This window comes from Hippocampus guttulatus, chromosome 1 (assembly GCF_054856545.1).
Source record: "Hippocampus guttulatus isolate MCC_2025c chromosome 1, RoL_Hgut_1.0, whole genome shotgun sequence".
Classification (NCBI taxonomy): domain Eukaryota; kingdom Metazoa; phylum Chordata; class Actinopteri; order Syngnathiformes; family Syngnathidae; genus Hippocampus; species Hippocampus guttulatus.
In genome coordinates this window covers 7,994,770-8,008,061 of record NC_141261.1, presented here as the reverse complement: position 1 = coordinate 8,008,061, position 13,292 = coordinate 7,994,770, and the positions used below count along the sequence as shown (strand labels likewise).

At 42.1% G+C, this 13,292-nt stretch overlaps 1 protein-coding gene across 1 annotated transcript; it reads right to left on the bottom strand.

The window, feature by feature from the left end:
* Window positions 1–466: 466 nt before the first annotated feature.
* Window positions 467–7,394, bottom strand: perm1a (PPARGC1 and ESRR induced regulator, muscle 1a). The gene is made up of 4 exons (XM_086130207.1): window positions 7,094–7,394; window positions 3,269–6,171; window positions 1,465–1,581; window positions 467–1,166 (listed from the first exon to the last, which is right to left on the bottom strand). The coding sequence occupies exons 2-4, from the start codon at window positions 6,144–6,146 to the stop codon at window positions 1,051–1,053; spliced, it is 3,111 nt and encodes a 1,036-aa protein (XP_085986333.1). The 5' UTR covers window positions 6,147–6,171; window positions 7,094–7,394; the 3' UTR covers window positions 467–1,050.
* Window positions 7,395–13,292: the final 5,898 nt, after the last annotated feature.

The window sequence follows — 13,292 nt, the reverse complement described above, 5'->3', positions numbered from 1 at the left end:
CTTCCTTGCCTTTTGTGCGAGCGCTTTTTGTTATTGGGGTTTTTTTTTTTTTGCATGTTTTTCTGGTATTCGTTTTGACCAGCGTTTTCTGTTGTCTATTTTCTGCGGTGCGGTTTTTGTTAATAAATATTTTCGTACGGCGTTCTTGTTGGTGTCTGCTGTTTCCGGAATCCTACTTTTCAATTTTGTTGCGAACGAAGCGTGTTCCTTTCCGCTTCGCTCGCAACGTGACACAAATCTTTTGCAAACATTGTAAATTACTGCACGGTTCTCGGAAGCGCACCCAACTTTTTTTTTTCTGCTTGACTCGTGATCAAATGCTGCCCTCTAGTGCTTGAATAGTATAAAACGGCATTTTTCTCAGGTATGTTTACAAAAGTCAGAGTAACAAAAACTAAACAATCAAAGCATATATACAATATATGTTTAATTAACACACTTAATGAACTTTATGTCATGGTCATGGAACTGGATATATCCAGCCAGTGGACTATTTTGTAAATCTAGGCGCTGTAAATACCATACACTTGTATAGTACAAGATAAATTATGTAGCCTGCTTGTAATTAGCTATAATGGTACGCTGTTGTTAGTTCCTTAATCAAAATACAGAAATTAGCTACTAACATGAGACGTAACTGCTATCAGCGGTGGCAAATTTAGCCATCTAAGCGAATGATGTGCTGTTGAATAATTGAAATAGTGAATATAGAACCAGCCCGCTCTACAGGAACAGGTTTGTTCCTTGGTATTCTCGTCTTCTCAATCTTCATCAGGAGCGGAGATTGACTTTTACTCTGTGCGAGTTAGCCTCCATCAACTTTTGGATTATTTCCTTGTGTCAGTGTGATACGGTGAAAGTAAGCTTCAAAGGCATAGTGTATGTCTGCTACTTTGACTTGCTTACTTTTCCACAAAATTGGGTATTTCTCCTGGGTGTGGTTGTGGAAACCCAGTCATACAGCAACAAAGGAGAGTTTGAGGTTTTGGTACAAATTCAAAAGGAATTAATTACAGGAACTTGAGCTCAGTGCTGAATCATTTAGAGACCTCAAGTACCACAGAGTGTGGTCAGATGCTGTTTCTTCTGACCGGCTGCCACTTCCACCTTGATGTCCTTCCGCAGGTACCGAATGGCTGACAGAGCACTTAGGTTTGCCAGCAGAACTGTTTGAAGAAAAAAGTGACGAGTGATGCAGCGCACAACTGAAATCATTCTGCCTGTACTTAAATAATAACCACGCAGTCTTGGGTCGTGTTCTTTTTCCTTATCTTTTTTTTCCAGGTTGATTTAATCCAAGTAGAAACGCATCATATAGCATACAAAGTAACAAATCATGGTAACTGTATTTCTTTAAAAAATGATGAACTAAAAAATTAAATAAGACAAATCTCAAACTGTAAATTCATTTCTTCAGAATCAGTTGCTATGCTTGACACCAATCTTACGTGCTAACATACATACCGGCCTTCCACAGGTCTCCAACTTGGGGATTTGCTGTCTTTAGCACCCAGGAAGCGAATGCAATACAGACCAGACACATATCTGATTGTCTGAGAGGCAGCAGGGAAACATCCGTCCCTGTAAACAAAAAGGGAAAGATTTTCACAGTGGATCCTGCTGAACAGACATGGACACCATCATTGGTGAACGTACAACAACAGCTGAGCAGTAGAACCCGCTAATACGTTAGCGCTTCCAGTCATGTCACACGATGACCCGGTTAAATCCATACATCTCCAACATGTTCTGCAGAAATAACTGCAATCCGATCCTCCCTAGCCACAGTGGGATATACAGTAGGACTCCCTCCTCACTTGTTCAAATTAACGAACAAAGTTGATCTCTTCTGCTGACACAGGACACTCTTTACGTCAAGTCAGGTTAGCACGTCGTGTAATTGGTCAATGTTTTCTGTTGTGAATCTTTCCAACATTTTATTTTCTGGGTATTTTAAATCTGTATGTTTATGCGCGTCAGTTCTAGGTAATCTAGGCCTCCCATCAGAAAGGTTGCAAAATGTTTAACTTCCGTCATTTTCTATAAAGTTGTGTCGCTATTCGGGTGATAGATGGGCTGGATTTATCACGTAGCGAGGTGGTGGTGGACCCCAAAAAGCAGGCAAGAGGGAGGAGCAAGGTGTATTTGAAGAAGCGTATTGATAAAACACAGAAAACTAAATCCTAAACAAAGTCCAAAGTATCAAACAAAAACCATGACTGAGACTCAAAACTATCAATAACAGAAACATGACCAAAAACATGACCTAAACTTGACAGCAGCATAGAGCAACAACAATGACCCGACAATGAGTAGTCGACCGGGAGTCCTTTTATAGCCACTAATTACCTAACGACCAACAGGTGTGCAGCTGCAGCGAAAAGCCCCACTGTGCCGCCTGTTGGTCACAAACCGAAACATGACAGGATTGTATCCCATCTGACATTTGGCGAGAAGTACACAATGGCCTTGTCGCCAGTCAATTGCTGGGCACTTATGGACAAACGACCATTCTCAGTTGACGCCTACGGGCAATATGGAGTCTTCAATTTAGCTAACGTGCATGTTTTTTGGAATGTGGCAAAAGAAGAGATTCCATGCAAGCATGGGGAAAAAATGCAAACTCCACACAAGAGGGCCTGATTCAACATTCAAGCCTGGAACCTCACAAACGTGAGGCAGATGTGCTAACTAACTCACTTTTGAAAACATATTCTTTAAACCATTTTTTAACCCTTTCATGCACCCTTTAACCTGATAACATGATTAAGCCGTCCGCTGTAGTAACCACTGTCCCCGAAAGCATCAAACATACGATTTACTCATTTGAAACTTTCGAAAACTGAGCAAGACAAGCCGTGTCCCCATGATAACCGTACAGGGCAGAAACAAGACCGTCTTGTATTTATTTCACAGCTTGTGGTGTTGCATACGGTGAGGAAACAAATTTTGTTCAAGAGGAGACTGATAAAAGCAAAGAAGACCAGATGCGATAAAGTGAAGGCCGTTGGACGACATTAAAACATTTTGAGCTAAAGCGCCGCAAACAGGACGAGTCAACATTAGCATGTGCTTTGATTTTGCCACTGAGTATTGGCCCTTCGAGCCGAGTCGGAACCTACTTTTTTGCATTGAGAAAGAGGCAATACTGAACAATATTGGGTCTATCAGGAACACCCACATAAATCAACAAGTCAGGTAAATTGCAAAGGACTCATTCCTCCTGTTATTGCTAAATGCAAATAAACGTTTTTTTTAATGAGCTTACTTGGGTTTGGAAGAGCTCTTTGCATGTCTTCATATCCGAGTGGTTGCGTCAAAATTGATCTGGTGATCCTGTTTTCCCTTTGTTGGTTGAGCAGATGGGTAAAGCCCGTATGTCCTAAATCACGGAGAGTCGGTGCATGTCGCCCCGCATGTCCAAGTGATGACGGGATTGACCTCTTGTTCCAGACTGCACCTCTACTGAGATGAAAATTCCTGAAGGAAAATGTTGCCGTCCAAAAAAAATTCTCTCGCGTGTCGCTGTCACAAAAGAAATTCTCATAATCGTCCGTGAAAGTTTGAGTGGTATTTGAGTTTTGGCTAAGCCTGCTTACCACCCTCACCGGACTGCCGCTTTCCTCTTCTTCTTCTTCCCCTGCAGAATCGTCTGAAGAAGAGGATGCAAAGAAATGGTCATAGGCTTCTGGCAAGTGCATCTTTGTCTGTCCAGAGGTGACTGAACGCGCCTTTGTGTGCTTCTCTTCTGTAACGAAAGGGTAGAAGAAATTTTCGATACCGAACCCTGCAAAGAAATGATCGTAAGTTTCAGGGACTGATTTTCCATCCGTGTTGAAGTTGATGATATCATCTTTCGCTGACTGGCTGTGGATTTGTTGTTTTCCACCAAGGAGGAACTCAAATACGTCATGAAGACAGAAACTCTTGCAGTGCGTCGAAGCTAAACTGTGTTTCTTGACTTCTTTCACCTCTAATTCTTCTAACGTTTGTAAAATGTGTGCTTTCTTTGCTTTGCTGCATGGTTCCAGAGAATCCAAAGCTCTCAGATTGTGCACGCTTGTGTTTTTCGATATCCTTCGGAGGCCCTTTGGAGGGCTTCCGTGTCTCGGAGAGCCGCTGAAAGGTGCCTCCTCCGCTTTCTCAGTAATGATATCAACAGGTTCACTCTCCCGCAACAGTACACACTTTGAAGAAGTGGAATCGGGATTTGAAGGAACGGCGTCAAGATCGCCATCGGTGTCCTCACCAGCAGGCGGCGTCTTGGACTCGACCGACTGAGAGGAAAGACTGGGATTGCTCTCATCCGTCTCCTTATCCGTTTTCCTTCGACCCATGATGTCATTAATTGTCAGTTTCTCCATCTCACTCCAAAAAGAAGACATGACAAAAACCGGATCTTTTGAATCTGGCACGTATTCAGGCTCACGTGATGTTGAGATGACATCGTCGTCTTCAGCCTTGAAATCGTTTGTTTGTCCTGTGCCGTGAGCTTCTTCCTGATGCGTGACCATGATTGAGCCACATCTATTAACTGGATCCGGATCTGGACTGGGACATGAACAAGAACCAGCAATATTTACATTGGATAGAGACAGCACTGGCCCTGTGTCTTCAAACAAGGGCAACTCTGGATTTGTTTCTCTCTTTTTGTTATCCGAAAATGGACCAGCAAAAGAGCTAGTCTCACGGTCTTCATCATCACATTTATGATTATCCACATGATATTCTGTTTCTGTAAGAGCTAAACTGGAAGGTCTTTCAGATAGGTGCCTTTTATGAGCTGATAATTCCGTGAAGTTGGCTGTTAATTCAGCGCAGGTCACTTCACTTACCGTCTCGTTTACTGAAGACGCAGTGATTTCGCACTTCTGGACTTCTGTGTTGGGAAAGGTCGAGTTCTGCGCATGAGATGTGAACAGAAATTCATGGCTATTTTGGTCTAAATTGTCAGCTTCCATCTCCAACTGTTGCTGGGTCTCAGCCTGTCTTTGACACCCCGTCCCCTTGTCTCTGCCAGAATGTAAAGCCTCTGCAGCCTGGACGGACTTAGCAGCAGATAGGGTGTCACCTTGGCCACCATCCACATCATCCCCATCATCCCAGTCTGCACCCTCACTGGTTGCCTGGACTTGTAGTCTTCTGACTTCTAGATCAAATTGATCTTCGCAATCTGGATGATGAAAGCACTGGAGACACATAAATTCGTCATTGCGTTCGCTATCTCTAGAACTGAACCTCCTTTCGCATGTACCTCCACACGGGACCATGGTTGTGACTAACGCGCAAGTCTTTTGCGGCTCATTTGAATACAACAGCTTTATATCGCGATAAAATTGAGACAAACTCTGCTCCTCATCATTGCTCCTCTCATGTCTACTCTGGGTTGACTCGATGCCGTGGCATCTCTTCTTCCTCCTCTTCCTTTTCATGGTGGCCATTGCTGATGATGGTGGTGGGCCACGGGCTTCTTTTGTGCTGACTGTGCCTCGTTGTGACTTATGAAGGTTGAATGAGTCATCGGGTTTGTGAGGATTAGTCTCATTTGTTTTTGTCTCAGTCTGGACGCTGATAAATGACTCGGTATGAGTTGACCTGTCGTTCTTGAGCTGTGCGCTGCAGGCTGGGAGGTCATGTAAAGTATAAGAAGAAGGCTGGACTTTTTTAAAGGTGTTCATTTTGTCAAGGTCGTTCTCATTGACAAATATTGTTTCATCTACGGCAGGCAGCTTTGAGCCGGGTTCCATCCCATTGCTGCACAGTCCGTCCTCCCGTTTTGACTCTTTGCTTTTTCCAACGTTTGCCTGGTTTGTCATCCTTTCAAAGAACATATTCACCGACTGCAGGTGAATATCTTCCTCGCTGCCCGACAGGATGCTCTCCATTTCACCGGCGGCTTGTTCAACAAGTTGGGTCTCCATGACCAAGTCCTTGCAGTTGGATATGGCATCCAGGGAGTAGCGTCTGGTCAGATAGACTTCCTGGGCACTTTCTGCTAGCGTGGACTTTGTGTGATCACAATCGCTCAGCCCAGAGTCGTCTGCTGTCGCCAGCGAGGGAGGATGCAAGTCACACTCCTCGCACATTTCAAAAAAGTGTTGCCAATCACGGTCGCAGATCTCCACACTGAACTCCAAGTCCTCCATTTAAACGTGGGAGACTCAATGCAACCTAAAAAGAAATTTAAAGTGAAAAAGGTCAATATAAACATCAAAACTGACAGACATTAAAGACAGTAGAGTGACAGTTAACAGTGGCATTTGAACCATGATTGTTAGAAGTTGCAAAAGTATTTTTTCATGGACAGGGTGCCCATGAAGTCTGTGTACATAGTAAATTTCTCATTCATCAGACCTTTCTCTCCTTGAATACTTTTTCTGTGCTATGCTAAATCATTATAATTATATATTCTTGGCTTTACTGTTTGGCGCTTTCTACTGTCTTTATTACCGATTAGTTTTACTGTTTATTGTATATGTTAAATTGCTCCATGTACAGCACTTTGGATGCAGCGATGGCTGTTTGAAAGTGCTCTATAAATACAGTTGAATTGACTTGACTTGACTTGACTTATAAATTAAACAAATAAAGACGACAGATTCAAACCACATGAGAGAACGCATGCCCAGTCAATGTGCTGAAATCGACAACAATGAAAATCTCTACCATCAAGTGCATCAGATTCAGCCTTGAAATTAATAAAGATATATATTTTTAATCAGCATTACAATTTAATGCAATTGTTTTGTTTTAAGAATTATGTGTTTTTTGTTTTGTTTTTACCATGTACCCAGACTTTATGCACATCCTGTGGCATTATCTATCTACGTTGATGGCGGTGAAAACACAATTTAGCAGTATCCATCGATCCATTTCTGTACCGCTTGTTAGAGAGAGAGAGAATGGTCTTTTCCACTCATGTAGCAAAAATTTGTTCAAATAACGCAATATGGAGAGCGATGCATCCACAAAAATAAAGAGAGCCAATGAAATTATTGTTTTGTCATTTGGACTAGCCTGGTAAGATAAAGCTCGATTAAATAAAGTACAGTTTATCAATTAGTATTTCGCATCAAGTGTGCATGCTTCCTACCATACTCGCTTGGATCGCTCGGAGGTTCTGAAGGTCCGAAGGTCTGCAGTTTGTACGGCACCATGTTGCATTTCTTGAAGTGGGCGTCCTTTTTACACGCTTCACTACAAGCCTCATGATTTGATAAATATAGAGCAATGCTTCTGATCACGTAATGCACGTCGAGCCCGCGTCTCCAACAGAGCAATGGAGTCTATTTCAAGTAACATTTCGCAACTTGAAAAAAGCACCAATCTTGGAAGCTGCTTTAGTTGTTGTTCAGCATTTGTGCTGTGTTGTTTCTGACGTTGCGTTTATCCCACAATCTTTATAGTGTTACAGTATTATCACAAACAATCTGCAGGAACGTACTACTGTACTGGCGTCTTCCCAGTCAGGTCACTCCGCGATGAGTCATGGTTGCTGTGTTGTCAGTCACTTGACAGCTCAAGGGTGTGACATAACAGAGCAAGGCTGAATCCTAACCACTCGCGTGTTGAGAGTGGAAGTGGGAGTCGAGGTGAGGCTGGGGTGAGTGTCGAGGGGTTGGGCAAAAAGTTTAACATGTGATTTGCACCTAGGCAGGCACACGTTTCACTTAAAAATTGGAAGTCTAACTTCAGGCGTTCTATTTCAACTATGGCTTTTGTGGCTGCAGTGTGAATGATCCATGTGTAAATTGAGGGGTTCGTTGTTTTTCAGTGGATGGCGCTTCTTTACGAATGACAAAAGGAGAGATGGAATCCTTCAATGCAGTTTAATAAAAGGGGGGGAAAAAGGCGTCTGCACCGCAGCACGTCCGAGAACACAACTCTCGTCACTAAAATTACTTCCTGCTTCTCTTACTTTAACAGCCAATCAGAAACCATCAACATAAAAAAAATGGCTAAGCAATTATTAAACAACAGAATATAATTTAGGTATGCTTAACATAAAATAATATGATGCTCAAACATAAAATGATAATTAATAATATAACATAAGCTTACACATGTAATTAGAAGTCAGGAGTTAATCGCTTTTTATAGATTCAAAGCATCACTTTTTTTTTAAAATTGAGAATACTCCACTGAAAGGTGCCTTCCGTGTTTGCCCTCTCTCTTGTGCGGCAGTGTCAGTGATTTTCTGTATTTAATTAAGCAAAAATACATTTTTTTCTATCGAATAACGTTTTTCATATTTGATTACCACTCTGTATTTCTTGCTAGGGAATCCTAGGGGAGTGGGGAACAAAGTCACGGTGGTTTTATGAACATTTTCAATCATTACAAATTATTTTCAAGTTGTCTCAACTTTTGTTCACCGAGGGGGCATGACTAGATAGTTGTCAGTTAAATCCCATCTGGCACGCTAAAAGCAAGATTTTGTTTTCTAGTCTCTTGTGAAATGTACCATTAGCTAGGTCTGTTTCTCAATGGGGGTGGCTGAGCCTTTGTTTACAGCTATCAGTGAGAACAATGTGACTACGGAGCCCGTCCTTACTGTCATATTGTCACACACACTAAAAGATACAGAGATAACCTATCCTTGTTCTGATCTCATTCACTGCTAAACGGTACTTAGTTGGTGCCTAATGCCCCTTAATTGCAGCAGTATGTGTTGATTCAACATGGTTGCCTTGGGTCAGTCATCATCAAACTTCGTAATAATCTGCACTGAATTTGATGGTCAATTTGCAGTGATTATAAATGTATCCCCAGCTTTTTTCATTATCTGTGCTGATTGGTGATTTTAAGTCATTATTAGAAATAAGTGCTACATCAAAAGGGGGATTTATTAAATATTGTTTTTGTTTGCTTGCTTTGTTCAAATATCACATGAAAAGTCAACCACATATCCAGTACAATAGTCCATTCTGATGTCTGATGTCAACGTGAATCATATATTTTGCCATCTGTTTTTTTTTATCAAGTGTCACACTACCGAACACTTTCATGGGCTGCAACAACAACCTTTATTTCACCTAATTGCCATGACCATAGATATTTATGAGAAAACAGAGCTGCTAATTAGGCAAGCCACACTGGGCTCAGTGCCCAAGAGGGGCCGCTCGATTCTCAAATTGTAGAAAAGGGAGACAAGCACAGGCTTGTGTGGCCACAGCACCTGGGGCAGTCGGCCGCTTTAACGCGGGTGGGCTTCTGTCTCCATCAACAGGATTAGGTTCTTGTGAGCCATTTCTTGGATTTAAGATTGCAGTCTGCTCAAGCTATAATGTCCCAGAATATGCGCCCCTAATTGTCTCCCACGTCAGGTGCAGAAATTCGGCTTTTATTAAACAGTGACCAGTAAACAGACACATTCAGGACCAACCAGCACAGTGACACCGATGTTTTCATCCATGCAAGCATCCTTTTTTTGGGGTGATCTCCAGAGAACAAATACATTCTGTTAGTGATGTACAAATACTACACAGCTTATAGCTTTATGTGGATGAATAAGACACTTGAACTCATTTAACATGTTTAAATAAATAAATGACTGTACAACAGAAAAATTATGTGCATGACTTTACAAGCTATTTAACCTCCATTTGATTGGCACTATCAGAAAAGTACGGTATTGAGATTGTAGTTTGCAGAAGTGTAGAGAAACACTGCAACATACTCAGGGACGTGCAATCTGGGCGGGCAGGGGAGGCAGAGTGAAGAGTGAAGAGTCAAAAAAAAAACCCTGAATAGACCCTAATAGTGATTTAATGAAATCATATTCGATTTTAGTCCTATTTTCATTCATATCTACACTAATATGAAATACTCTGATGTGAGAATCTATCAAAATTGAGGATGAATAGCTTTGTAAAGGCGCAATATTTGACCAAGATGTCTTTGATGTGCAGGACATCATATTACGGCCTACTGTTGAATTTTAATATTCTATATGTTAAAATCTTGACAAAGCTGTAATAATACAATGGTAAGTAACATAATGCATGTTACAGGTAATATAGACTGCACATTTTATTGAACATTCATAAGAAATTAGTCTATTTGTATTATCTCGATGGTGCCACTTGTCTGATTTCTCCTGATAATAATCAACAGTTTAAACAGGTCTGTCGACGAACGTGGCCGCGGGCCCCTTGACAATGGTGAGATCGGATCAGGTGTACATTGATAATAGCATCTTTGTCTACCGCTCAACCAACCTTGACAACACAACCGAAACACATCTTCGCGTTAAACAATTAATCTGGACGGACAGACGCATCGTGAAAAACGTGCGAGTTTATATTCCGACTCTACCGGTCGTTTTACGCATTAAATTCATTCAACGTTAGTGTGGTGTATTAACCACCATAGTTATTGTATGTTGTTTGGATGTACAGTATTGGCTTCCCGTACCTTGCATAGCCATTGACTGCGCATGCGTGATATGTTGTATAATGAATGTCTAAATCTCTTCCCCACGAGGATAATGGCGGAACTCGACAGTCGAATACGTTATAGAAAACGCGTGTGTGCCTCGTCATTCAAGACACAACAGTTAGATTAACGGTATGCAGCGCACTGCTCTCAGTAAACCACTTGATGGCGCCTCACAACCATTGTTTGAGATCAAATTGAAGCGGGCCTGATTTTCGAAACGGCAGCATAGCAGACGCGCCAGCCACAGTTCTGGGATAAGGAATCTTCTTGAGGTACTCCGGCCTCCGAGTCCTCCCACGTTTCGAAAACATCCAAGGTAGGTTCAGCCTCTTCATTGTCCACAAGTGTGAATGTGAGTGTGTATGCTCGCTTACGTAAGTTGAGGGGTTCAGTGTTTTTAGTGGATAGCTCTACCTTACGAACGGCAAAAGGAGAGATGGAATCCTTTGAATTCAGTTTTATTGAGAAGAAAAAAAAAGACTTATGCACCGCAGCACGTTCAAGAGCACAACTCCTTTTTCCGGTACTAAAACACTTCCTATTTCCTTCAGCCAATCAGACGCTCTCAACATAAACATGTCTAAGAAATTATCAAAGAGAATATAATTTAGGTAACTTTAACATCAAAGACAATACTGTAATGTTCAAACATAAAATGATAATTATTAACAATTTAACAAAAGCTGACACTTATGTGCCTTGTCATTTGGCTGGTAACCAGCTCTCTTGAAAAAGGCGGAAGTTATTTCAAACCTTTTATGCCAAACAGTTTTTTAAAATGAAAATAACAAATGGAGTTTAATTAAATGTATGTTTATCTTTTTATTTTACGAGTGTTTCGATTTTTTATTTAACTAGCCAATTATTGAATTAGATTAACACTGACAAAAATGTTTAAATAATGCCAACTGGTTAGCAGAGTCGTCCGCAACCACCGGTAGCCTGTCAGATGTGATACGCTCAAGCATGACCTTGACCCGAGTGAGGTGAGGAACAAAGAACGGATTGATGGATGGATAACAGGACTTTTCATCATGTAACTCCTTTGTGGGCCAGAATAAAGACTAGTGTGGATCGTACAGTGTATGTGGACTCTGAGCCACAGTTTGCCCACATCTGGTGTATATATTGGATCATTATTCTGGACCTATGCCTTCGTTCTAGGCATGCCATACGTTTTTTACCCTCATTTACCCTCACACTTATTTTATCCGGTGGGTGCAAATAAATCATATTGTTCGACCGTTAAGCGTGGGAATGTTATTAATGGATAAAGTTGGGTGAGCTCATGTAATCTCACTGTGACCCTATTTATATTTGACCTGGGCACAGGTCTAATCTGCAAAAATAAGACACAACACCTGTGGATGCAGCTGAGTAGAGGGGTCAAATTGCACAACGTTCTATTGTTTTCCAAAAGTTCAAAATGAACTTAATGTAAATGTTGACATACAACATTTGAAAACAAAAAGGATTAGATCAGTGCTACCCAATCGTGACATCATTCAATCAAGATGGGACAAGAACTCAAAATTGTCTGTAGATGTGAATGATTGTTTGTTCATATATGCCCTGCGACATAGCAAGCAGTCAAGGGTGTACCTCACCTCTTGCCCGATGCAACTGACAGAGGTGATCCCACCCAATGTGGCAACCGAGGTGTTAATTCCTTCCGCATCTTCTTCTATCGCCGATTTGCAAAAGAAATGAAAGAGTTTTGTTGAACATTTGCTTTCATTTGTATGACATTTCATCCACCCGTTCATCCATTATCTGAACCGCTTTACCCTTTAGTTGCAGGCATGCTGGAGCCGATCCCAGCTGACTTTCGGCAGCAGGCAGGGTACACCCTAAACTCGTTGCCAGCCAATAGCACACATAGACAAACGACAATTTGCGCTCACAATCACAATTTAGAGTGTTCAATTAACCTATGTTACATGTTTCTGGAGTGTGGGAGGAAACCAGAGAACCCCAGAGAAAACCTCCGCAGGCACAGGGAGACTCTTGCGCACCACGTGCACACCACGCGCTGAAGCCGATCTGTCGGCCTCCGCGACTTCCTTCCACTTCGTCATGCAGGCACACAACCACATCGTTTCACATTAGTTGCATGCTGCCAGAGTATTTTTAGCGCGGCAGATGGCGACTTGAGATTCCTCCTGCCGTCTCCTGCCTTTAGGCGGTCTGACTCCTGACACCAGTAAAAACAATTCAGCCTATTTTCCCCGCTTCCTCCCTTGAAGTAGAACAGTTGCAGTGATTGTAAGGCGCGCTAGCGTGACCTACAGGAGCGTGACATGGTGTCATACGCCTGAGCCCGAGGTGCGCGCTGACCCGTGACCTACTGTCTCTGCCTTGCAGGACCGGGAAGCTTCACAAGTTGGCTGAAACCACAAGATAAAACTATTTAATTCATCTCTGCCTCACGCTTATACTACACCCCCTGCTTGCAGGCGAGCTGGAACCGATGCAAGCTGACTTTAGGTGAGAAACTGGCTATACCTTGGAGTGGTCACATAGCCAAGCTTCGAGACAAGCAACCATTCACACTCACACCAAGGGCCCAATTTTTGTGCCCAGCGCAAGTGTAGCGCAAAGTGCAGTCTAACTGCGAATGGGTGGATTCTCTTTCTGTTGTTATTTTCATAGACGGGCGCAGTCATAAATGAACACAGCCAATTCACTTCCTTGCCAATGAAAGCAGATTCATAATTCGTAACTCTTCCGTGGCCCATGGGGGTGTCTTAATAAATATAAGAAAGCTGATGATAATAAAAATGGGTTCAATGAACCGATTTCAGGAATGATTCAGACAGAGGGTTAGATGCACACTGTCGTGATATTTTTGT

Bases quoted from the DNA above. Each gene is read 5' to 3' on its own strand.
- perm1a (XM_086130207.1), bottom strand. From the start codon at position 6,146: ATGGAGGACTTGGAGTTCAGTGTGGAGATCTGCGACCGTGATTGGCAA. The intron at 1,582-3,268 runs GTAAGCTCATTA...TTTTGTTTACAG, and splicing joins AAGAGCTCTTCCAAACCCAA to GGACGGATGTTTCCCTGCTG. The intron at 1,167-1,464 runs GTATGTATGTTA...TTCTTCAAACAG, and splicing joins TGGAGACCTGTGGAAGGCCG to TTCTGCTGGCAAACCTAAGT.